Source organism: Lithobates pipiens, unplaced genomic scaffold (genome assembly GCF_037356315.1).
Source record: "Lithobates pipiens isolate NorthernLeopardFrog02 unplaced genomic scaffold, aLitPip1_a1.2 Scaffold_18, whole genome shotgun sequence".
Lineage (NCBI taxonomy): Eukaryota > Metazoa > Chordata > Amphibia > Anura > Ranidae > Lithobates > Lithobates pipiens.
Genome location: NW_027507758.1, coordinates 641,196,372 through 641,223,760, shown reverse-complemented (window position 1 = coordinate 641,223,760; position 27,389 = coordinate 641,196,372). Strand labels below are relative to the sequence as shown.

General features: G+C 47.4%; 2 protein-coding genes and 1 long non-coding RNA gene across 3 annotated transcripts in view; 2 read left to right on the top strand and 1 right to left on the bottom strand.

The window, feature by feature from the left end:
* LOC143986903 (uncharacterized) overlaps positions 1–27,389 on the top strand; it is a 1,023,878-nt gene that overhangs the window by 733,570 nt on the left and 262,919 nt on the right. Inside the window, exon 8 of the mRNA XM_077485310.1 lies at positions 25,889–27,383. Coding sequence (XP_077341436.1) covers positions 25,889–27,383 — 1,495 coding nt within the window. The remainder of the gene's footprint in view (positions 1–25,888; positions 27,384–27,389) is intronic.
* On the bottom strand, positions 806–5,095 carry LOC143990368 (uncharacterized). Its single transcript, XR_013277281.1, has 3 exons — positions 5,005–5,095; positions 1,176–1,303; positions 806–1,087 (listed from the first exon to the last, which is right to left on the bottom strand). It is a non-coding gene; the product is annotated as an uncharacterized LOC143990368 (long non-coding RNA).
* LOC143989997 (uncharacterized) lies at positions 18,494–22,587 on the top strand. The gene is made up of 6 exons (XM_077490237.1): positions 18,494–18,554; positions 21,373–21,482; positions 21,683–21,817; positions 21,906–22,029; positions 22,146–22,243; positions 22,333–22,587. Exons 2-6 carry the CDS (start codon positions 21,387–21,389, stop codon positions 22,585–22,587), a joined length of 708 nt encoding a protein of 235 aa, XP_077346363.1. The 5' UTR covers positions 18,494–18,554; positions 21,373–21,386.

Below are 27,389 nucleotides of genomic sequence, written 5' to 3'. Positions count from 1 at the left end.
CTGAATAAACAGACAGTGACAATCCAGACTACATCTTCAAGATCTTGTGAAGTTTAATCTATAAACTGAGGATCTCACAACAATAAACATCGGCTAGATCAAAGATCATAATGTGATCCACTCCATGAGACATGAGGCTGAGATGCATTACTGGGAGAATGAACAAAGGTTGGAGCTAACTATACATGATAAATCTGAGCTACAGGAAGGGGAGGAACCAGGGACATAATAATATATATAACATTTAAAAGACATATCACAAAGCATGACGAGTGCTCCTACCCCCTCTATCACTCATTGCCATATTCCCAAGTCCTGCAAGTCCTTATTTAGTCCATGATTTAGTCATGAATAACAGCGGGGCTGAGCCCCACCAGAGGTCAGAAAGTGAGTAAGGGGGGAGAACAACCAAGATGAAGACTGGACTGATCCTAAAGAGCACCATCATTGGGTTATTGACTCCTCCCTCATTATCACTTTCTGTTTAGGGTTCCAAGTCTGAGGATGTTATCACATTTGTATCTATATGTAAAAGTCTGTGCTCCAATCAAATCATCAGATATAAAATATCAAGCTGGTAGAAAATGGGTGTAACAAAAGAGAATACATATTATGTGTATATATATATAGCAGTGGGTAGAGAGGAGAGAGCAGAAGTTAGGACTATGTAATGTACAACATATTGTATGAGATACAGCAGATAGGACTATATAGTATCAGAATGATGTAATATACAACATAGAGTATATAGTGCAGGGGTCAGGAGTATATAATGTACAATATGAATTTTACTGTGTAAGGGTCAGGTAATCAGTGCTAGTCTAAATGCTCACATGAGACAAGTTGCAGAGGACCCAACCCATTCCCTCCCATCTCCTAAGACTGAATACATTGTCTATCAAATGATGGGGGATCTAGGTGGACCCTCCGTACTGCTCTCTCCTTTACAATAAAGTCTCCTCTTACCCAATGATGTGAGGGGTGGCTGATTATCCATCATGACATCCTTGTAGAGATCCTTGTGTCCTAAATACTCCCAGTCCTCCATGGAGAAATAGATAGTGATATCCTGACACCTTATAGGAACCTGACACACACAATGATACAGTCACCATCCAGGCACATCCCTTGTCTGTTACTGGATAATGTCCCAGAATTCCCAGAATCCTCCTCACCTCTCCTGTCAGCAGCTCCATCATCTTCTTGGTGACTTCTAGAATCTTCTTTGTATTTCTCTATTCTATCAGGGAGGTGGAGGCAATGTGATGGTCATATGATCACTGGATGTCATAGGAGGAATACTCTAGATTTGAACACAGATAGTAAAATCAAACAATACCCCCAGAATCCTCCTCACCACTCCATTATAATAAAGCCCCATTCAGGCTGAGGTATAATTTACCCACACAGGACCCTCACACGCAGGTTAAAAGCTTGTTGCAGGTATTCTGATGCCATTACATACAATGCAGAACCAACAGTTCCTCTTTGCAAGTGCCAAGGGTCCGCCCACATCCTAAGAGCCTCAGAAAAAAAGCCAGATGGAGGGACATTGAGAGGAGGAGCTGTGAGGTCAGTGTGATGTCATAGGACATATAAACTCTGGATGGAGCGACATTGGGAGGAGGAGCTGTGAGGTCAATGAGAGGTCATAGGACATATTAACTCTATATGGAGGGACATTTGAGGGGTCCTCTATATGAGGCTCCGTACAAACCAAATCATTGTTCCTGGGTGTGTCCTTCCTCTCCCAAACTGAAGAGTGAACTTTGACCTTTACCATACAGAAATCTGTCAGGAATGTGTGAAAGTAAGCTCTCATGTGATCAGGTGACGTGCGGAGGAATGCAATGTAAATAGCAGACAATTTTTCCCAGAGCTCCTTATGGTGGGGATGGATTTTGCTGAGCACTGGTGCCAAGTTTCCACCCTAGGGTTGCCACCTGTCCGGTTTTCTCCTGGACAGTCCAGTTTTTCAATGATGTGTTCAGTTTTTCATCTTCCTCAGACCCGGACACATCATTCACACCGGACTGCACCAGGAATGAAGAGTCTGATCGCCATCTGATGTGGGTCTTCCCTCCCGACAGCAGCCTGTTTCAGAACGGCAAAGTGTCAGTGGATCAAAGCTCCCCCACCACCTTCTCTGTTCTGTTTACACACACACAGAAGAGGAGGGGGATGTGCTGATCAAGGAATGTATAAAGTTTTCTATGCTCTGTAGGTGGGCAGGGAGGAGGGGGAGAGTGGCTGGGGAGGAGAAACATGTAAAAAATGTGTAGTGATGGGGGTTTGAGGATATGTGTGGGGGTTTGCACTTTGTCAAATCAGACCCCTAAGCACCCCCAGCACATATCAGACCCCCAAGCACCCCCCCAGCACATATCAGACTGCCAAGCACCCCCTTAAAATATCTGACCCCCCTTGCACTAGCCCTCTCCTATCTTAAAGTACCCCCAGTACATATCTGTCCCCCACCCCCATCTTCCACTAGCCCACTCCCCTCCCAAAGACCCCCATCACTTATTAGACCCACCAGCACAACATATCTAGCCCCCACCTCTTTTCACTAGCCCTCTCCCCTCACAAAACACCCACCAGCACATATCAGACCCCCAAGCTCCCCCAGCACATATCTGACCCCACTGCACTATCCCTCTCTCCTCACAAAGCACCCCTCAGCATATATCTGACCCCTACCCCCTTGCACTAGCCCCCTCCCCTCACAAAGCACCCCAGCACATATCAGACCCCCAAGCACCCCCCAGCACATATCTGACTCCCCTTGCACTAACCCTCTCCTCTCTTAAAGCACCCCCAGCACATATCTGACCCCCCCATCTTGCACTAGCCCTCTCCACTCCCAAAGCGCCCCAGCATATATTAGACCCCTAAGCTGCCCCAAGCACATATCTAACCCCACTCCCTTGCACCAGCCCTCTCCACTCACAAAACACCCCCAAAGCACATATCAGACCCCCAATGCACCCCCAGCACATATCCAACCCACTCTTGCACTTGCCCTCTCCCCTCCTGAAGCACCCTCCGGTACATATCTGACTCCTCCCAAACTCTAGCCCTTTCCCCTCCCATAGAGTCCCCCCAGCACATATTAAACTCCCCCACTCCCCTGCTAGCACTAGCTCTCTCCCCAGTACATATCTGACCCCTGAATTTTGTGCATTATTTCTGCCCCCCGCTTTCCATGCAGAGCACTCACAATTTGGCCACATGCACTGTTCACCATGGCGGGCTAGTCACGCCACAATACTGCTCTCTTTCGGGCCACCAAAAGTGTCATAGGTCTTTTACAATATTATAGTGCAGGGATATGAAATTAGCGGACCTCCAGCTGTTGCAAAACTACAAGTCCCATCATGCCTCTGCCTCTGGGTGTCATGCTTGTCGCTGTCAGAGTCTTGCTATGCCTCATGGGAATTATAGTTCTGCAACAGCTGGAGGTCCGCTAACTGCATATCCCTGTTATAGTGTATACGCAAAAATAAAACCGCCACCACTAAATTTTCGGGATTGACTTGAAGAAAAGGTGGCAACCCTATTCCACCCCCCAAGATCACTGCAGGTGTAGAGAAAATCTGTGTAAGAGGATATGGAGGATCTATGATGGAAAGGGAGCTGGGGGTCCTAATAGATGATAGGCTCAGCAATGGCATGCAATGCAAAGCTGCTGCTAACAAAGCAAACAAAATATTGGCATTAAAAAGGGATCAACTCCAGAGATAAAATGATAATTCTCCCCTCTACAAGACTCTGGTCCGGCCGCACCTGGAGTATACTGTCCAGTTCTGGGCACCAGTCCTCAGGAAGGATGTACTGGAAATGGAGCGACTACAAACAAGAGCAACAAAGCTAATAAAGGGTCTGGAGGATATTAGTTATGAGGAAAGGTTTTGAGCTCTGAACTTATTCTCACTGGAGAAGAGACACTTGAGAGGGAATATGATTTAATTATATAAATACCGTACTGGTGACCCCACAATATACAAATACCAGACTGGTGAACCCACAATAAATACCAGACTGGTGACCCCACAATATATAAAATACCGGACTGGTGACCCCACAATATATAAAATACCGGACTGGTGACCCCACAATATATAAAATACCGGACTGGTGACCCCACAATATATAAATACCGGACTGGTGACCCCACAATATATAAAATACCGGACTGGTGACCCCACAATATATAAAATACCGGACTGGTGACCCCACAATATATAAATACCGGACTGGTGACCCCACAATATATAAATACCAGACTGGTGACCCCACAATATATAAATACCAGACTGGTGACCCCACAATAGGGAGAAAATCACCTGAACTACTGCAACATACAGGATATACAATATAATACTGACATATAATCACACACATTTGATGAACTTGTGTCTTTTTTCAACCTCACCTACTATGTAACTATATAAGGAGAGATGAGGAGGAGATCCAGGAATCAGGATAAAGGTCAGGACAAGCAACAGACAAGCGCATCCAAGAGATGAAGCCGGGGTCACTACACAGAAAATCAATCCAAGGAAACAACAGGCAGGACGAGGAATAGCATGAAGGAGCTCAGAGACAAATGAGAATATTGCTTAGCCAATGGGAGATGATCTCAGCATGACTTACATAATGAAGGAGATGAGGGGGAGGGGAGGAAGTCACTTATGGTGACCATAGAGACATGGAAATTCAGCGTCACTGCTGGATAAAAGTCACTCAGAGACTGCTGCCAATAGCTCCATCACTGATCTGTGTATTCTGAGAGCGGAGGAGCGCTCCCCATTGTCAGAATACAGTAGTGCAGCGGGGAGGATTCCCCCATCCCCCTCCAATGTGTGGATGGGGGAATCACTTCAGTTTTTTCCTCTCATCCCGCTGGCTGAACGATAAAACTGAACCATGTATGGCCAGCTTTGGAATTAAAATATATTAATCATCAATTGATCCTCCTGAAGGGATAACTTTACGTATTACCTCCTCTGTCACCAGATCCAGCAAGGTGTCCTCTAACACTTGAAACTTCCTGTCTCTATCTGACTTTAATGCCTGCCATGCCTGACATCACTTTCTGTTTGTTTTCCATAGAGACTTCCTGTCTTCCATAGAGACTTCCTGTCTGGGTAGAAGTGAGATCACCACCTTGTGGAGCTCAGAGGAACTGCAGCTCTGAGAAAGGTAGTGTGGACCTGGCCTTGTGCTGTGTGTGTATGTACTGTATATCCTTATAGATGGGGTCATCTCCACTCCCACCAAGGGGGATAGAAATATATTACTGCTCGGGGGGAGACATTTTGGCCCCTTTGAATTTGCAGTAAAATTTATGTCAGATTTAGTCATGTAGAACATCTGTTATATGGATACAAAGAGCCCCAGCCGAGAGTAAAGGGTGGAAATGGCTCCTGATCTCCAGATTTGGGCAATTATGTCACCAATATAAATAGAATAAAACCTGCGCTATGTGTAACAACTCAAATACCTACAGAAATAACTTATACCGGACTGCTGCTGTAACAAAGGTAAGTGTTCCCTTTATCAACTAGAAGAGCATTATGTGTCACAGCGCTGTCCTATTGTGTGTGCACATAAACCATTAGTGATGGCCGAACGGTTCGCCCGGCGGTCGTTTCGCGGCGAATTTCCGACATTCGCGGTCCGCACGTTCGAACGCCTTTTTCCGTCGTTCGCCGCGGCGGACTTACGTGTTTAATGTATACAAGAACTTTAACCTTTGGTGACACGTTTATCATGTGATACAGGACAGCCAATTGAGACATGACAGCACATGGACACTTGTACATTCCCCCTAACCTATAAATACACCCGATCCGGTGGCCATTTTACATTCTTTCTTCTGTTAAGATAGGGACAGGTTCCTGTGTGGAGTAGGGAGAGATAAACCACTAGCTATTTGGTACACAAAAGTTCTTTTCAGGACTGGTATAGGTGTTAGGTGTTGATAGGTTTGCTGTGCTGCTGATTCTTGCAGCAGCCTGAGTGTCTTTTGTTAGTTTAGAGAAAGGGAAAGGACGGTGTATGCTACAGGGACAGCCAGATTAGTCTTTCATCATCATCATCATCATCATCATCATTAGCTGTTACTATCAAGGTCCACAAAAGAGCTGTTCCAGTAACCACTAATCGTTCTCTTTTTTTGCCAATTTGTATAGGGACAGGAAGGAAGCAGTGTTGTCAGGCAGTGAGGGTAATTTTAAAGACTTGCTGTTATTATTAGTTCCACAAAGGTTCTTTTCAGGACTGGTATCAGTGGTACAGTAATAGGCTTGTACATGTATAATATTCTTTCTTCCAAATATAGAAAGGATATTATACTTGACTGCTGCCCTTCTGCTGCAGTCTGCTAAACATTCACAACTCACTTGTTCCACAAAAGTTCTTATAAGGACTGGTAACTTGGTATAGGGTGCTACGGTACATAGGCTTGAGTGCGGTACAGTCTGCTGTTCTGTAAGGACCGCTATCGGTCCACAATAGATAGGGTTGACGTGCACCACTGCTGACCGCTGCCCTATACTGCAGCAGTCCTTCAGCGGTATAGGGACTGACGTACAGTCTGCTAATCACTAACACACAACCTGCTTGTTCCACAAAAGTTCTTATAAGGACTGGTAACTTGGTATAGGGTGCTACGGTACATAGGCTTGAGTGCGGTACAGTCTGCTGTTCTGTAAGGACCGCTATCGGTCCACAATAGATAGGGTTGACGTGCACCACTGCTGACCGCTGCCCTATACTGCAGCAGTCCTTCAGCGGTATAGGGACTGACGTACAGTCTGCTAAACACTAATACACAACCTGCTTGGTCCACAAAAGTTCTTATAAGGACTGGTAACTTGGTATAGGGTGCTACGGTACATAGGCTTGAGTGCGGTACAGTCTGCTGTTCTGTAAGGACCGCTATCGGTCCACAATAGATAGGGTTGACGTGCACCACTGCTGACCGCTGCCCTATACTGCAGCAGTCCTTCAGCGGTATAGGGACTGACGTACAGTCTGCTAAACACTAATACACAACCTGCTTGTTCCACAAAAGTTCTTATAAGGACTGGTAACTTGGTATAGGGTGCTACGGTACATAGGCTTGAGTGCGGTACAGTCTGCTGTTCTGTAAGGACCGCTATCGGTCCACAATAGATAGGGTTGACGTGCACCACTGCTGACCGCTGCCCTATACTGCAGCAGTCCTTCAGCGGTATAGGGACTGACGTACAGTCTGCTAATCACTAACACACAACCTGCTTGTTCCACAAAAGTTCTTATAAGGACTGGTAACTTGGTATAGGGTGCTACGGTACATAGGCTTGAGTGCGGTACAGTCTGCTGTTCTGTAAGGACCGCTATCGGTCCACAATAGATAGGGTTGACGTGCACCACTGCTGACCGCTGCCCTATACTGCAGCAGTCCTTCAGCGGTATAGGGACTGACGTACAGTCTGCTAAACACTAATACACAACCTGCTTGGTCCACAAAAGTTCTTATAAGGACTGGTAACTTGGTATAGGGTGCTACGGTACATAGGCTTGAGTGCGGTACAGTCTGCTGTTCTGTAAGGACCGCTATCGGTCCACAATAGATAGGGTTGACGTGCACCACTGCTGACCGCTGCCCTATACTGCAGCAGTCCTTCAGCGGTATAGGGACTGACGTACAGTCTGCTAATCACTAACACACAACCTGCTTGTTCCACAAAAGTTCTTATAAGGACTGGTAACTTGGTATAGGGTGCTACGGTACATAGGCTTGAGTGCGGTACAGTCTGCTGTTCTGTAAGGACCGCTATCGGTCCACAATAGATAGGGTTGACGTGCACCACTGCTGACCGCTGCCCTATACTGCAGCAGTCCTTCAGCGGTATAGGGACTGACGTACAGTCTGCTAAACACTAATACACAACCTGCTTGGTCCACAAAAGTTCTTATAAGGACTGGTAACTTGGTATAGGGTGCTACGGTACATAGGCTTGAGTGCGGTACAGTCTGCTGTTCTGTAAGGACCGCTATCGGTCCACAATAGATAGGGTTGACGTGCACCACTGCTGACCGCTGCCCTATACTGCAGCAGTCCTTCAGCGGTATAGGGACTGACGTACAGTCTGCTAAACACTAATACACAACCTGCTTGGTCCACAAAAGTTCTTATAAGGACTGGTAACTTGGTATAGGGTGCTACGGTACATAGGCTTGAGTGCGGTACAGTCTGCTGTTCTGTAAGGACCGCTATCGGTCCACAATAGATAGGGTTGACGTGCACCACTGCTGACCGCTCACCTATACTGCAGCAGTCCTTCAGCGGTATAGGGACTGACGTACAGTCTGCTAATCACTAACACACAACCTGCTTGTTCCACAAAAGTTCTTATAAGGACTGGTAACTTGGTATAGGGTGCTACGGTACATAGGCTTGAGTGCGGTACAGTCTGCTGTTCTGTAAGGACCGCTATCGGTCCACAATAGATAGGGTTGACGTGCACCACTGCTGACCGCTCACCTATACTGCAGCAGTCCTTCAGCGGTATAGGGACTGACGTACAGTCTGCTAATCACTAACACACAACCTGCTTGTTCCACAAAAGTTCTTATAAGGACTGGTAACTTGGTATAGGGTGCTACGGTACATAGGCTTGAGTGCGGTACAGTCTGCTGTTCTGTAAGGACCGCTATCGGTCCACAATAGATAGGGTTGACGTGCACCACTGCTGACCGCTCACCTATACTGCAGCAGTCCTTCAGCGGTATAGGGACTGACGTACAGTCTGCTAATCACTAACACACAACCTGCTTGTTCCACAAAAGTTCTTATAAGGACTGGTAACTTGGTATAGGGTGCTACGGTACATAGGCTTGAGTGCGGTACAGTCTGCTGTTCTGTAAGGACCGCTATCGGTCCACAATAGATAGGGTTGACGTGCACCACTGCTGACCGCTCACCTATACTGCAGCAGTCCTTCAGCGGTATAGGGACTGACGTACAGTCTGCTAATCACTAACACACAACCTGCTTGTTCCACAAAAGTTCTTATAAGGACTGGTAACTTGGTATAGGGTGCTACGGTACATAGGCTTGAGTGCGGTACAGTCTGCTGTTCTGTAAGGACCGCTATCGGTCCACAATAGATAGGGTTGACGTGCACCACTGCTGACCGCTCACCTATACTGCAGCAGTCCTTCAGCGGTATAGGGACTGACGTACAGTCTGCTAAACACTAATACACAACCTGCTTGGTCCACAAAAGTTCTTATAAGGACTGGTAACTTGGTATAGGGTGCTACGGTACATAGGCTTGAGTGCGATACAGTCTGCTGTTCTGTAAGGACCGCTATCGGTCCACAATAGATAGGGTTGACGTGCACCACTGCTGACCGCTGCCCTATACTGCAGCAGTCCTTCAGCGGTATAGGGACTGACGTACAGTCTGCTAAACACTAATACACAACCTGCTTGGTCCACAAAAGTTCTTATAAGGACTGGTAACTTGGTATAGGGTGCTACGGTACATAGGCTTGAGTGCGATACAGTCTGCTGTTCTGTAAGGACCGCTATCGGTCCACAATAGATAGGGTTGACGTGCACCACTGCTGACCGCTGCCCTATACTGCAGCAGTCCTTCAGCGGTATAGGGACTGACGTACAGTCTGCTAAACACTAATACACAACCTGCTTGGTCCACAAAAGTTCTTATAAGGACTGGTAACTTGGTATAGGGTGCTACGGTACATAGGCTTGAGTGCGGTACAGTCTGCTGTTCTGTAAGGACCGCTATAGGTCCACAATAGATAGGGTTGACGTGCACCACTGCTGACCGCTCACCTATACTGCAGCAGTCCTTCAGCGGTATAGGGACTAAGAGTTTTGTCACAGGGTCATTTAAAAAATGACATGCAGAGGAAGAGGCAGGCCCTTCCGCAGGGGTGGTAGGGGTAGGGCAGGAGCAACAGGCTTGAGCCAAAGTGGGAAGTTGCAGAAGGTGCGTTCAATTACTTTAAAGGATGCACCAGACTTGGTTGAGTGGCTCGCTCAGCCTTACTCTTCTGCACCCTCCTCATCCTCTCGATCTGCACCCTCTTCTTCACTCTCTGCTATGTGCACCCCCAAAGACACTACCACCAACAACACGACCACCACCACCACCACCACATACCTTCCGCTTGAGTCACTGGAATTATTTTCCGATCCATATCAAGAGGACATTTCTGATGCGCAGCCACTCTTGGTATTGGATCAGGAAGAGGAGGTAGCAACAAGCGCTACTCAGCAGTCTGACGCCAGTACCCAGATCAGCCCAAGGAGGAGGTTGGTCCCCGGTGTTGCTGCCTACTCCGAGATCTCTACTTATAGCGGTGGGGAAGGTGACGTTGATGATGACGTGTCTAGTGATGTCACGTGGGTGCCCACAAGAGAGGAAGAGGAGGGGAGTTCAGAGGGAGATATGGACCAGCAGATAGGGAGGAGAAGCAGCAATGACTTACATTGCACAGCAGGGACAAAGCAGACTGCAAATGTATCAGGAGCGAGTCATCGACCATGTACGGTCACATCTGGCGCTCCCAGGACACCGGCACATGGCTCCGCAGTGTGGGCTTTTTTTAACGTGTCCGCTGCTGACAATAGCGTTGCCATCTGCAATCTTTGCAGTCAACGCGTTAGTCGCGGTAAGCCCAATACTCACCTAGGGACGACCGCCTTAAGAAGGCACATGAGCAGCCATCACCGAGCCCAGTGGGAGCAACGGAACACACAAAGCCACACTGCAGGCTCTCACCGTCCAGCCTCGTCTTCTACTTCTCCTTCTCCTCTCTCCTCACAATTGTCCTCCACTCCACCTTCCATCACGCCAAGCTCACATTTTTCTGCAAAAAGGCAGGCTTCCGTGGGCCTAATGTTTGAGCGTAAAAAAATGATGATGCCGGATAACCCTCTTGCCCAACGGTTGGCGGCTGGCTTGTCAGAACTCATAGCCCGCCAACTACTGCCATATAAACTGGTGGACTCGGAGGCCTTTCGCAAATTTGTGGCCATTGGAACACCACAATGGAAGGTCCCAGGAAGGAAGTATTTCTCAGAGAAGGGCATCCCAGAGCTATATGGCCATGTTCAGCGGCAAGTGAATGTATCTCTGGCACACAGTGTCGGTGCCAAGATACATCTGACCACAGACACGTGGTCTAGCAAACACGGGCAGGGAAGGTATATCAGTTTTACTGCCCACTGGGTGAACCTTCTGACGGCCGTCAAGCATGTAACCCGTGGCACCCGTGTAGATTTGGTTTTACCGCCACGGATTGCATGCAGGCCTGACTCTTCTTCTCCTCCTCCTACTCCATCCTCCTCCCTCTCCTCCTCAGCTGCCTCCTCCTTTTCCGCTGCTAGCGTCTCTTCCACTGCACCGCCCAAGCTCCCCAGAACCTATTCCACATGCCAGGTGAGACGTTGCCATGCCGTGCTGCGTCTGTTGTGCCTGGAAGCAAAGAGCCACACTGGCCCGGCACTCCTTTCAGCTTTGCGTTCACAGGCAGATGAGTGGCTAACACCGCTCAATTTGACAGTTGGTAAAGTGGTGTGTGACAACGGTGCCAATCTGCTTAGCGCATTGAAACAGGGCAAAATCACGCACGTGCCGTGCATGGCACACGTCTTAAACTTGGTCGTGCAGCGATTCCTTGTCAAATACCCTGGGGTCCAGGACATCTTGCGGCAGGCAAGGAAAATCTCGGCCCATTTCAGAAGATCTTACACGGCCATGGCTCGCCTTGCTGACATTCAGCGGCGACACCATCTGCCGGTCAGACGTCTTATTTGCGATTGCCCGACGCGATGGAACTCAACCTTCTATATGCTTGATAGGCTGCTCCAGCAGAAACGTGCAGTTAACGTCTACCTGTATGAACTCTGCGAAAGAAACGGTTCTGGGGAGCTGGGTTTTTTTTCACCGCGCCAGTGGCTGCTCATGCGCGACACATGCAGACTTCTGCGGCCATTTGAGGAGATCACCAAACTGGTCAGTCGCAGCCATGGCGCCATCAGTGACATGGTACCTTATGCCTTCTTTCTGGAGCGTGCATTGCGTCGTGTCATTGATCAGGCTGTGGAGGAGCAGGAGCGGGAAGATGAGGAAGTCGCAATGCTGGATGAATTCCCAGGGGGGGCTACTCTATCTGAGACAAGTCAACAACAGGAGTCTGATGAGGAGTCAGAGGAGGATGGTGCCGGGGCGGATGAGCAGGAGCAAGAAGAGCATGCTTTAAACCTTTCTGGGATCCCTGTTGTGCGAGGATGGGGAGAGGAGAATGAAGAGGACGACATTATCCTGGATGATGAGCAGGAGCCAGGCCACCACACCGCTTCCACTTTAGTGCAAATGGGGGCCTTCATGCTCCAGTGTTTTAATAGGGACCCCCGTATAAAAAGCATGAGGGTCAAGGACCAGTACTGGGTGGCAACGTACTTAGACCCCCGGTACAAACACAAAATGGCGGAAATGTTACCGCCGTCGCAGAGGGCTGTCAGAATGCAGCACTTCCAGGCCTTGCTTCGAGAAATGCTGCATTCTGCTTTTGCGTGCGCTGGCAGAGGAGCAATTCCCACTCCCAGAGAAGGATTTGCGGGTACCAATCCAACAGCGCCTGCAAGAAGAGGCCGGTTTGAAGATGTGTTGGTGACTTCGGATATGAGGTCATTCTTTCAGCCGACCCATCGACAGGTGTCATCCGGATCCAGCATCAGGGAACGCCTAGACCGTCAGGTGTCCGACTACATTGGGTTAACGGCCGATGTGGACGCTCTGAGGAGTGATGAACCCCTAGACTACTGGGTGGGCAGGCTTGACCTCTGGCCAGAGCTTGCCCAATTTGCAATCGAACTGTTGGCTTGCCCCTCATCCAGTGTCCTGTCCGAAAGGACGTTCAGCGCAGCAGGGGGGATTGTGACCGATAAGCGTACTCGCCTAGCTCACCACAGTGTTAACTACCTCACATTTCTAAAAATGAATGAGGCATGGATCTCGGAGGAATTCAACACATGTGACCAGTAGACCATGTATATGTCTATAAACTATTTTTTTAATCAAGCACACAGACCTTCTTAATTCATTTGGCTCACTTCCTTGACCCAAAAAAGCACACCGTACTATATGCCCCTACCCTCCTCTTTGAAGAGGTTGAGCGGTGTCATATTTCTACTGGGGCTGCTTATGATATCCCTGTGCTGTGCTGACTTCCTCCTGGGGGTTCTTATTATGAAGGGATCACACTATCCCTGTGCTGTGCTGACTTCCTCCTGGGGGTTCTTATTATGAGGGGATCACACCATCCCTGTGCTGTGCTGACTTCCTCCTGGGGCTGCTTACGGTGCTGCTGTCAGTGCTGTATGTCACGGTGCTGCTGTCAGCGCTGTATGTCACGGTGCTGCTGTCAGCGCTGTATGTCACGGTGCTGCTGTCAGCGCTGTATGTCACGGTGCTGCTGTCAGCGCTGTATGTCACGGTGCTGCTGTCAGCGCTGTATGTCACGGTGCTGCTGTCAGCGCTGTATGTCACGGTGCTGCTGTCAGCGCTGTATGTCACGGTGCTGCTGTCAGCGCTGTATGTCACGGTGCTGCTGTCAGCGCTGTATGTCACGGTGCTGCTGTCAGCGCTGTATGTCACGGTGCTGCTGTCAGCGCTGTATGTCACGGTGCTGCTGTCAGTGCTCTGTATTACGGTGCTGCTGTCAGATGCCTCTATCACGGTGCATGTGTCATTCCGGTATGTCACGCTGCTGGTGATCATCTCCTGCACCCTCTTCTTTGCCTACCCTGGTCCCTGACCTTCCCTCTCCTCCATTGCCTTCATTAGCTCCATAGTCCTGAATTGTTAGAACAATTTCCCAAATAAAATAAAAATGCTTGTAGTTATCGATCCCAAATTCACCTCATACATGTATTATGTCATTGTCCAGATGGTGGGACTACGTTTTACCCCCTAATAATTACCACGTGGCCGCAAATTCGACATGAAGGTTTGCAAAGTTCGCCTCCCATTGAAGTCAATGGGGCCCGCGGCGAACGGTCGGTTTCGCGAACGTTTGGGTCCGTTCGCATTTCGCGTTCGCGAAACGTCCCGTCGGAAGTTCGTCCATCACTATAAACCATCACAAATACCCTAAAATATGTGGAGACATTCATATATAAAGTGCTAGGGGCTCAAATAATATTCTCTGCAGGTCTACTGCTTCCACTTTACACCTACTTCATTGATATTATGGTGTTTATCAATAAATGAAGTAAACTGATCCATGTGCAAATTCATATACAACATAAAGTGCTTTGTGCTCAAGATGCTGTTCCCTGCAGATCCACTGCTTCCACATTGCACCTACCTCTTTAATCTCATAATATTTGCTGCTATATTAACCACTTCAATACCTGGCCATAGTCATATGAAGGCCACAGATGGGAATCTCTCATCCTGGGTGGACGTCATATGGCGGCCTCTGTATTTTGCCGCTCCCGCGGATGAGGTGTGTCCCTCGGACACAGCCCATCCCCAATCTGTGTAGTTGCCAGCCCCATCCACCCCCCGATACATGTGACCGGCCGTGTCCAATCACAGCCGGTCACATGTATTGTGCCGTTACAGCGCTCGTGCACACGCCTAGGGCACGTGCAGAGTGGTGATCGGGGATGCGGTTTGTCACCCTGACCCAGCCCAACCCAGATCGCAGTAAAGAGCCAATGATATTGGCTCTTTACCACGTGACAGGCTGTGTCCAATAACAGCCGGTCACAGAATGTACACAAACCGCGGTAACAAGATGTTACCGGGTTCTCCTCCTCACACACCTCTCGTGTGTGAGGAGGAGATTGCGGTAACATCTTGTTACTGCCTAGTGTACACCAATCACACACTGATTACCCCCCAATAAAGAGGACCTGTCATCACCCATCAAAGTACCTGTCACCACCCATCAAAGTACCTGTCATCACCCATCACAGCCCATCTGAGTACCCGAGTACCTGTCAGCCCATCTGAGTACCTGAGTACCTGTCAGCCCATCTGAGTACCCGAGTACCTGTCCTAGCCCATCTGAGTACCTGTCCCAGCCCATCTGAGTACCCGAGTACCTGTCCCAGACAATCTGAGTACCTGTCCCAGCCCATCTGAGTACCCGAGTACCTGTCCCAGCCCATCTGAGTACCCAAGTACCTGAGTACCTGTCAGCCCATCTGAGTACTCGAGTACCTGTCACAGCCCATCTGAGTACCCGAGTACCTGAGTACCTGTCACAACCCATCTGAGTACCCGTCACGGCCCATCTGAGTACCTGAGTACCTTTCACAGTCCATCTGAGTACCTGAGTACCTGTCCCAGTCCATCTGAGTACCTGAGTACCTGTCACAGCCCATCTGAGTACCCGAGTGCCTGAGTACCTGTCACAGCCCATCTGAGTACCCGAGTACCTGAGCACCTGTCACAGCCCATCTGAGTACCCGAGTACCTGTCACAGCCCATCTGAGTACCCGAGTACCTGTCACAGCCCATCTGAGTACCCGAGTACCTGTCACAGCCCATCTGAGTACCCGAGTACCTGACACAACCCATCTGAGTACCCGAGCACCTGAGTACCTGTCACAGACCATCTGAATACCTGTCACAGTCCATCTGAGTACCCGAGTACCTGAGTACCTGTCACAGCCCATCTGAGTACCCGAGTACCTGAGCACCTGTCACAGCTCATCTGAGTACCCGAGTACCTGAGCACCTGTCACAGCTCATCTGAGTACCTGAGTACCTGTCACAGTTCATCTGAGTACCTGTCACAGTCTATCTGAGTACCTGTCACAGTTCATCTGAGTACCCGAATGCCTGTCACCAGCCCGTCGGAGTACCTGAGTACCTGTCACCAGCCTGTCGGAGTAACGGAGTACCTTTGGGGGGTATTTGTACTTTCCTGACATTTCAGAGCCTCAAGAAATGAGATAGGCCGTCAGTGCATCAGGTGTGATCAATTTTCAATGATTTGCACCATAGCTTGTAGACTCTATAACTTTCAAAGAGACTAAATAATATCCACTAATTTGGTTTATTTTTACCAACGAGATGTAGATGTATCAATTTTGGCCCAAATTTATGAACAAAAATGGCTTATTTGCAAAATGTTATCATAGAAACTAAAAAAAGTGTTTTTTTTTTCAAAATTTTCGCTCTTTTTTCACTTATGTCGCAAAAAATAAAAAACCCAGTGGTGATTAAATAACACCAAAAGAAAGCTCTATTTGTATGAAAAAAATGATAAAAATTTTGTTTGGGTACAGTGTTGCATAACTGAGTAACTGGCATTCAAAGTGTGAGAGCGCTGAAAGCTAAAAACTGGTCTGGTAAGGAAGGTGTATAAATTCCCTGTATTGAAGTGGTTAACCACTTGAGATCCGCGCTATAGTAAAAAGACGTCTACAGCGCGGATCTCAATTTCCGGGACGACGTCTATTGACGTCGTCCCGTGTACGAGCGGCCTGCGCGCCCCCTGAGGGGCGCGCGCGGCGCGCTCTGTGATCGGCGAGTCCATGAGACTCGCCTGATCACCGATCCGTGAAAGGGGTCGATCCCGACCCCTTATCACGTGATCAGCTGTCAGCCAATGACAGCTGATCATGTGATAGAACGGAGCCGGTAATCGGCTATTATTCCTCCTCGCGCTGACAGGGCGAGGAGAAAAAAAAAAAGCCGATCACCGGCGCCCGTGATCGGGACATCAGTCCCGATCACGGCCAATAATCTAAGCGCTCACCTGCCCCCTGCCAGTGCCCACCTGCCCCCTGCAGTGCCAGTTTAATAAAAGTTAGTGCCCCCGTCAGTGCCACCCAGCAGTGCCCACAGTGCCACCCAGCAGTGCCCACAGTGCCACCCACAGTGCCACCCAGCAGTGCCACCCACAGTGCCCACAATCTGCCTAAAAGGTGCTGCACCCCAGTGCCGCCCATCAGTGCCCAGCAGTGCAGCCCAGCAGTGCCCAGCAGTGCCGCCCATCAGTGCCCAGCAGTGCCACCTATCAGAGCCACCTATCAGTGCCACCTATCAGTGCCCATCAGTCCCATCTATCAGTGCCACCCATCCGTGCCACCCATCCGTGCCACCCAACCGTGCCACCCATCCGTGCCACCCATCCGTGCCATCTTATCTGTGCCCATCTTATCTGTGCCGCCTTATCTGTGCCCATCGGTGCCGCCTTATCTGTGCCTATTAGTGCCGCCTTAACTATGCCTATCAGTGCCCACCAGTGCAGCCCATCAGTGCCCACCAATGCAGCCCATCAGTGCCCACCAATGCAGCCCATCAGTGCCCACCAATGCAGCCTATCAGTGCCGCCTAATCAGCGCACTTCAATGAAGGAGAAAAATTACCCGTTTGCAAAATTTTAGAACAAACTATTAAAACATGATTTTTTTTTTTTTTGCATCTTTTTTTGTTTGTTTAGAAAAAAATAAAACTCCGAGCTGTAACTAAATACCACCAAAAGAAAGCTCTATTTGTGGGAAAAAAATGATAAAAATTTCATTTGGGTACAGTGTTGTATGCCCGCGCAATTGTCATTCAAAATGCATCAGCGCTGAAAATTGGTCTGGGACTGAGGGGGGTTTAAGTGCCCAGTAAGCAAGTGGTTAAAGAAGTAGATGCAAAGTGGAAGCAGTGGATCTGCAGGGAACAGCATCATGAGCACAAAGCACTTTATGTTGTATATGAATTTGCACATGGATCAGTTTACTTCATTTATTGATAAACAGCATAAGATCAGTGAAGTAGGTGTAAAGTGGAAGTAGTAGATCTGCAGAGAATATTATTTGAGCCCCTAGCACTTTATATATGAATGTCTCCACATATTTTAGTGTATTTGTGATGATTTATGTGCACACACAATAGGACAGCGCTGTGACACATAATGCTCTTCTAGTTGATAAAGGGAACACTTACCTTTGTTACAGCAGCAGTCCGGTATACGTTATTTCTGTAGGTATTTGAGTTGTTACACATAGCGCAGGTTTTATTCTATTCATATTGGTGACATAATTGCCCAAATCTGGGGATCAGGAGCCATTTCCTTTTACTCTCGGCTGGGGCTCTTTGTATCCATATAACAGATGTTCTACATGACTAAATCTGACATCAATTTTACTGCAAAATCAAAGGGACCAAAATGTCTCCCCCCCCCCCAGCAGTAATATATTTCTATGCCCTTGGTGGGAGTGGAGATGACCCATCTATAAGGATATACAGTACATACACACACAACACAAGGCCGTGTTCACACTACCAGATGTTTCTCAGGGCTGCAGTTCCTCTGATCTCCACAAGGTGGTAATCTCACTTCTACCCAGACAGGAAGTTTCTATGGAATACAGGAAGTCTTTATGGAAGACAGGAAGTGATGTCAGGTACAGACAGGAAGTGATGTCAGGTATGGACAGGAAGTTCCCGGTAAGAGGTGAGTCAGAAGGAAGTAGAGAGGAGACGTTGCAGGAAGAAGTAGCAGAGGAGGTAATAAGATCTTATTTTCTATTTACACCCAGTAACCCCCTTTTAGTGAAGGTCAGAAGTATTAGATGTTTGTATTTAGTTTTATAAAATGGACAATCTCTAATCGGGATACAATGTATAACGCAGTCAGTGTATCGGTATAATGTGGAGTGTGAGTTCCGGGGTCCCCACAGGGGGAGGACATGAGGCTCCCTCAGTAAGAAGCACATAAATGATTGTATATTGTGTCAGGATAGAGCCAGACACCTCGGCACCACCTGAATCTGAGGGAAGGTCTCTGGCTGAATTCACAACACAAAGAAGGGGGTCAGTCTGGTGAGAGTCGCCTTCCATGATGGACACAGAGAGGAGCTGATGGCTGCAGACCTCACTGGAAGGTGCTTAGAACTGCTGAGTCTGATGGGTCAGTATGGACTGGGTGCTGCTCTCTGCACCCTGGACATATAGTTCTGTATTGTCTGTGCTGCTGAGCTGTGGTCAGACCCTCCCAACCCCCTCCAAGGGCCCATGGACTTCACCCTGCCTGCCCTGCTTCAGCTACTAGGCCCTACCCCTGTCAGCCAGGATATCTGCCCTGTTCTGGACTTAGCCCTGCCTGCCTGGATCTCTATCCCTGAGTAGGGGATCCCCATTTCTGCTGGGCCATCCTACATGGACTATCTGTGTGGGGTTACATTGCCACCCGGAGGAATGTTTCTTTCTACTGTGTCTTTCTATCCTGATGTGCCAACACTGCTCTGCCCATGTGTCAAGGACTTTAACCCCCGCTGTACCAAACACTGCTCTGCCCTTTCTACTATCACGCCCCTTTGCTATCCCATATTGCTGTCCTGATGAGCACGTTTCATTGCTGTGCCTTCTGTTTGTCCTGTGGACTACTTCCCCTTTGATGTCCCCTATTGCCACCCTGAGGATCGCTCTTCATTGCTGTGTCTATTGTGTGTTCTGTGGACTAATTCTCTTCCTGCCTGTACCCCGAGTCCCCCAATAAACGCCCGCGTGTCGGGTTCCTGGTGATTCGCCTCTGTGTGCTCTCTCTCTGCACTCTTCATTCATCACAGCCCCGTCATGTCCGTCCTCTTCCTCCATAGTCACTGTGATGTCTTTTATCTCCAGCAGATGATGATCCACACATATATAGTGTGAGAACCTCAGATTAACCCCTTCAGGGGGATCAGCACAAGGGTTGCCACCTCATCCCATAAAAACTGAAGACATATTGATTACACAGGTTCTGTGGCTGAACTCACTTAGTGCCTTATCTGCATTTAATTATCCTCAGAACCCGTGTAATTCATATGTGTTAGGTTTTAATGGGAAGAGGTGACAACCCTACGAGGCTGCACTATTGTATTCTTGTTTCCACACTATATATGTGTGTATCATCATAGAATACATGAAGGCTTAGGTAACAAACCTGGAGCCTTTAGAACCACTTTAAGTCATGCTGAGATCATCTCCCATTGGCTGAGCAATATTCTCATTTGTCTCTGAGCTCCTTCTTGCTATTCCTTGTCCTGCCTGTTGTTTCCTTGGATTGATTTTCTGTGTAGTGACCCCGGCTTCATCTCTTGGATGCGCTCGTCTGTTGCTTGTCCTGACCTTTATCCTGATTCCTGGAACTCCTCCTCATCTCACACCCAACATAGAGAATGGAATTTGTGATCCAGGAGGCCAAATTTTACGAGACTCCCGGACCCCAAGAATCACAGTGAACACTAAACTGTCCAGATTAAATATTTCCCCACTGGGGACCATAGTGCTTAACCACTTCAGCCCCAAAAGGATTTACCCCCCTTAATGACAAGGCCATTTTTTGCGATTCGGCACTGCGTCACTTTAGCTAACAATTGTGCGGTCGTGCGACGTTGTACCCAAACAAAATTGACAACCTTTTTCCCCACAAATAGAGCTTTCACTAGGCAGAACGGGAAATGTCTTCTTTACATGCTGCATGTGTACAAGGCAATCGCGAGTTGCCAGAATAGATCTGGTGGTATTTGATCACCTCTGCATTTTTTTCTGCGCTATAAACAAACAAAGAGCAACAATTTAGAAAAAACAAAACCCTTTTTTTTACTTTTTGCTATAATACATATCCCAAAAAAATATAGAAAACAAATGTATTCCTCCGTTTAGGCCGATATGTATTCTTTTACATATTTTTGGTAAAAAAAATCACAACAGGCGTATATTGATTGGTTTGCTCAAAAGTTATCGCATCTACAAAATAGGGGATAGATTTGGGGACTTTTATTGTTTTTACTACTAATGACAGCAATCTGCGATTTTTAACAGGACTGCGACATTGCGGCGGACAATTCTGACCCCAAAGGACACTTTTTAGGGAGCAGTGACATTATTACATTGATCAGTGCTATAAAAATGTACTGATCAGTTAAAAATGACACTGGCAGGGAAGAGGCTAACACTAGGAAGCGATCAAGGGGTTAAATGTGTTCCCTCAGCGTGTTCTAACTGTAGGGGGGATGGGCTACCAGTGATATGACAGAGATCAGTGTTCCCGATCACTAGGAACAATAGATCTCTGACATGTCACTAGGCAGAACGGGAAATGCCTTCTTTACATTCTGCCTGTGTACAATCACGAGTTGCCGGAATAGATCGAATCCACCCGAGCACGCTCCCACAGCGTGCAGGAATGGCGATCCATGCAGGAGAGCAAACCTGCCGCTGTATAACTGCGGCGGGCAGTTGGCAATTAGTTAAATATATACTGACCTTCATATTACCTCCTGGTATCATCATCCTATTATTGCACAACCAATCCAGATAATTCTCTGTTATCTGTCTACAGGGAAACCTTCATAGATGACGGCACCAATGAGGATGGAGGAGGACCGGAGTCACATGACTGAGAAGATACTAAACCTCACCCTGGAGATCATCTACCTGCTGACCGGAGAGGTGAGGAGGATTCTGGGAGGTCACATGACATCACTCTTATCTCTATTAATAAAACACAGACCTGACTGGAGAGGTGAGGAGGATTCTGGGAGGTCACATGACATCACTCTTATCTCTATTAATAAAACACAGACCTGACCGGAGAGGTGAGGAGGATTCTGGGATTCTAACATGATATTCCTATTGGTTCTCCAATACAGAGATTTCCTCTTGTGAAGTCAGGTGATCATATGACCATCACAGTGCCTCCATGTGACTCCCTAAAACCCGAGAGACACAACATGGAGAAGATTCTAGAAGTCACCAAGAAGATGATGGAGCTGCTGACAGGAGAGGTGAGGAGGATTCTGGGAATTCTGGGACATTATCCAGTAACAGACAAGGGATGTGTCTGGATGGTGACTGTATCATTGTGTGTGTCAGGTTCCTATAAGGTGTCAGGATGTCACTGTCTATTTCTCCATGGAGGAGTGGGAGTATTTAGAAGGACACAAGGATCTCTACAAGGACGTCATGATGAACAATCAGCCGCCCCTCACATCACCGGGTAAGAGGAGACTTTATTGTAAAGGAGAGAGCAGTACGGAGGCTCCACCTAGATCCCCCATCATCTGATAAACACATAGAAACAATGTATTCAGTCAGTGTGTGTGTTTCCTACAGATGGATCCAGTAATGGGAACCCACCAGAGAGATGTCCCTGTCCTCTGTATTCCCGGGATTCCACACATGAAGATCACACCATCCCCCACCATCATCAGGTAGATGAGGAACAATCACTGATAGTATCATTAGGATCTGTACATTATCTGCATTGTTACCATTGATGTCATTTTTATTATATATTCAGAGTGGAAACCTGAGAGATTCTAAAGTTGAGGTTAAAGAAGAGATAAAAGAGGAGGATGATGAGGATGGGGTGATGGAGGAGTCAGAGTCTCTAAAAGAACACAAAGATCTGTACCAGGACACCATGGTGGAGTCATCCAGCTACAGAAACCCACCAGAGAGATGTCCCCGTCCTCTGTATTCCCGGGATTCCACACAGGAAGATCACACCATCCCCCACTGTTACCTCAAGGTTGGTGGGATGGAGCTTATATAACAGATTTATGGAGACAATGTGTGGATTTTCTATGTGATGTCACAATAATAAATCTTCTGTCTTACAGATGATATTCTCTCTCATTTTCTTGGTTTAGAGTGGAGATCCAATGGATATAGAATTTGAGGTGAAATCAGAAGAAGAAGAGAGGTATGTGAGGGATGATCAGCAGTCTATGGAGGAGGATAGAATAACGGGGACATTTATAGAGGAGGACACTCCTACAGAGATCAGCACAGGTGGGTCATTAACACTAAATACATCCCTCCACCCATACTGCTCACTGATTGGTCCAGGTAGGGCGGGGACTGGGGGATAATCCTCCTCTGTGCTGCAGACACAATTTATGGATCTAGACTGGATTTATGGAAATTCTCGGGTTCTGCTGGCACCATAAATATTGCTCTACCTAGGTACCTTGAGCATGTGCTTTGGGTCTTCTACCTCATGCTTAGCATGATCTCTGACAGAACAATTCACCCAGGATTACTTGTTCTATTGTTTGATGATCACACACACAGGTTGGACTTCTGTCTTTTTTCAACCTCACCTACTATGTAACTATAATTGTGCCGGGTGGAGGGATATGTCTGTATAGTCTCAGACCCAAGTCACTGAGTGCAGTCTCAGGAGATGGGAGGCAACTGTGTGGGACCTCTGCAACCTGTCTCAAGTAAATATTTAAGCTTCCACTGATTGCTGAATACCAATATTATGAGTCCCGACCCTTACACTGTATAATTTTTATTGTACATTATATACTCCTGACCCCTGCACTATATATTCTATGTTTTACATTACATCATTCTGATACTATATAGTCCTATCTGTTGTATCCTATACATTATGTTGTACGTTACATAGTCTTGACTTCTGCTTTCTCCCCTCTACCCACTGCTATATACAAACATAATATGTATTCTCTTTCGTTACACCCATTTTCTACCAGCTGGACATTTTTTATCTGATGATTTGATTGGAGAACAGACTTTTACCTGTAGCTAATAATGTGATAACATCCTCAAACTTTGGAACCTTAAACAGAAAGTGATAATGGGGGAGGAGTCAATAACCCAATGATGGGGGTCTTCAGGATCAGTCCAGTCTTCATCTTGGTTGTTCTCCCCCCATCCTCACTCTCTGACCTCTGGTGGGGCTCAGCCCCGCTGTTATTCATGACTAAATCATGGACTAAATAAGGAAGGTCAGGACTTCTTGTGTTGGGAAGATGGCAATGAGTGATAGAGGGGGAGGGGACACTCGTCCTATAATCCCCTCATCAGTGTCACTCCTATAAAAGACAGTTCTCGTTGTTTCCTCACTCTCTGACTAAGGTCCATGAATAAAGAAATGATCTGGTAGGAGATCAGAGGACCCATTTACTAGTTACCTTGAGGGGGAATTGTAAGATCTTCAGAGACAAAGCTGCCTGATGTGGACGGAGTCCTGTCCAAAGATGCGGGACCTCTCCCACCAGCCCATATAAAGGTTGGCAAGTGAGGGCGAAAATTTGGCCCCCATAGAGGCCCCGCATCTCTGGAGATAATACCCCCCGTCAAACATAAAGTAATTATGTGTTAAAAGGTATTGCAATGCATGGAAGATAAATTCTTGAAGAAGTAAAGAGTGTTTATTGGATCTTTTCAAGAACCAGGCCACAGCCTGGAGTCCTAGATGGTGCGGGATGCTAGAATAAAGACTGGCAACATCGCAACTGATCCATTTATAATTCTCATGCCATGGGATATTCTGTAACTTATTAAGGAGTTGTTTAGTGTCCCTCAAATATCCTGGAAGTTCAAGGAGCAGAGGCTGTAACTGACTATCCACCCACTCACCCAAGCGTTCATTAAGCGAACCTATGCCGGCGACAATTGGTCTGCCTGTTAGTGGAATAAGACCCTTGTGGACTTGGGTAATGGAAAAAAGGAGTGACAGGGTGTGTAGGAACAAATAGATCCTTTCCCTTGTCAGAGAAAAGGCCGGCCCGGACTGCTCCCTCCAATAGGGTGTTTAATACTTTTTTGAAAGCAGAAGTAGGTTTAGAGGGGAGAGGTTGATAAGTGTATGAGTCTGATAGTTGGCGAAGAGCCTCCTGTTTGTAAACATGCAAATCCAAAACAACCACCGTGCCCCCCTTGTCCGCATTTTTAATAACTATATCCTTATCTGCTGCCAGTGATTTAAGAGCTGTCCTCTCTAATGGGGATAAGTTCTGAGTAACTGATCCCCGTCGTCAGCTCTGAGCCAAGCGCGTCAAATCCCTCTCCACCATTTTCTGGAAGAGATCCAAGTCCTTCCCCCCGTGACCCCACAGGATAAAAGTCAGATTTGACTCTAAATGAAATATCAATAAGTCGGGTCAATCGGGGAGGACGAGATTCTTCTATTAGATTAGTTAAATCCTGTAAAGCACAAATCTCTCTAAATAATATAGGAGAAGAGGGAGGAGACTCACCCGGCCCAGGGTCGCCGACGGGGATTTCACCATTATCTGAAGGAGCCGGAAAATAATGTATTTAAAGAGTTAAACTCCAGGAAAATCTATTCATATCCAAAATGGTTCTAAAAAGGCCAAAATGTTTATTAGGACAAAAATGAAGTCCTCTGTATAACAAATGTGTTTCTTCCGTATTCGATGGCCTCTTAGAAAGGTTAATGACATTAATGCCGCGTACACATGATCGAATTGTCCGCCGGACTTGGTCTGGCAAACAATCCGCCGGACTTTCTAACGAACGGACTTGGCCACACACGGGCACTCCGAAAGTCTGGCGATTTCGAACGCAATGACGTACAGCACGTACGACGGGACTAGAAAAAGGAAGTTCAATAGCCAATAGCTTCCTTCTCGTACTTGCTTCAGAGCATGCGTCATTCTTAGTCCGCCGGGCTAGTATACTGACAAAGGGATTGTCCGCTGAAAGCCAAGTCCGGCGGACAAATTTTGAGTCAAAACTACTTTCTAAATCCGGCAGACTTCATGATGAAAAAGTCAGCTGGAGCCCACACACGATCGAATTGTCCGGCATACTGTGGTCCAAAGGACTAAGTCCACCGGGCAATTCGATTGCGTGTACGTGGCATAAGTACTACTTATCTGCATGTTGTGGTTCGCACTCGTGTCCCTTCACCTGAAGCAATTATCTCTGAGTTCCCAGGACCTGCCTCTGAGCGGTGGTATATATCTCCCCCCTGCACTATATACTCTATGTTGTACATTACATCATTCTGATATTATAGAATCCAGCAGGAACCAATCCGGTCATGTCTAGTAATAATCGCTGTATTTCTATTTTAGTAGATGGACGGAAGATGAGGAAAACCTCAGAGGATTGTCTCACTTTGTCTCCAGACTGTAAAGTAGAAGATGAGGACATCACACAGTATAGTCCAGGAGAAAACCCGACTACCTCAAATGTCCATCCGGCACCACACAGTGTAGATGGACCATCGTATTCCTCTTATCCTGGGGAACCTCAGACTGTGAGGGACGGGGCCGTCCTTCCAACAGAGAAGAGATTTTCCTGTACTGAGTGCGGGAAGTGTTTCCCTTCTAAATACCATCTTATTGTGCATATAAGATCTCACACGGGGGAAAAGCCATATTCCTGTCCTGAGTGCGGGAAATGTTTTTCACAGAAGTCCAGTCTTTACACACATCAGAGATCTCACATGGGGGAGAAGCCGTATTCCTGTCCTGATTGCGGGAAATGTTTTTCAGATAAGTCCAGTCTTTCAACACATCAGAGATCTCACTCAGAGAAGAAGCCATATTCCTGTCCTGAGTGTGGGAAATGTTTTTCAGATAAGTCCCATCTTTACAGACATCAGAGATCTCATACAGGGGAGAAGCCGTATTCCTGTCCTGAGTGCGGGAAATGTTTTTCAGATAGGTTCAATCTTTCCATACATCAGAAATCTCACACAGGGGAGAAGCCGTATTCCTGTCCTGAGTGTGGGAAATGTTTTACACAGAAGTCCCTTCTTTACAGACATCAGAGATCTCACACGGGGGAGAAGCCGTATTCCTGTCCTGAGTGCGGGAAATGTTTTTCACGGAAGTCCCATCTTTCCACACATCAGAGATCTCACACGGGGGAGAAGCCATATTCCTGTCCTGAGTGCGGGAAATGTTTTTCAGTGAAGTCCCATCTTTCCACACATCGGAGATCTCACACAGGAGAGAAGCCGTATTCCTGTCCTGAGTGCGGGAAATGTTTTTCACAGACATCCAGTCTTTACACACATCAGAGATCTCACACGGGGGAGAAGCCGTATTCCTGTCCTGATTGCGGGAAATGTTTTTCAGATAAGTCCAGTCTTTCCACACATCAGAGATCTCACTCAGAGAAGAAGCCATATTCCTGTCCTGAGTGTGGAAAATGTTTTTCAGATAAGTCCCATCTTTACAGACATCAGAGATCTCATACAGGGGAGAAGCCGTATTCCTGTCCTGAGTGTGGGAAATGTTTTACACAGAAGTCCCATCTTTCCACACATCAGAGATCTCACACGGGGGAGAAGCCATATTCCTGTCCTGAGTGCGGGAAATATTTTTCAGTGAAGTCCCATCTTTCCGCACATCAGAGATCTCACACGGGGGAGAAGCCGTATTCCTGTCCTGATTGCGGGAAATGTTTTTCAGATAAGTCCAGTCTTTCCACACATCAGAGATCTCACTCGGAGAAGAAGCCATATTCCTGTCCTGAGTGCGGGAAATGTTTTTCACAGACATCCAGTCTTTACACACATCAGAGATCTCAGGAGGGGGAGAAGCCACTTCCCTGTCCTGAGTGAAG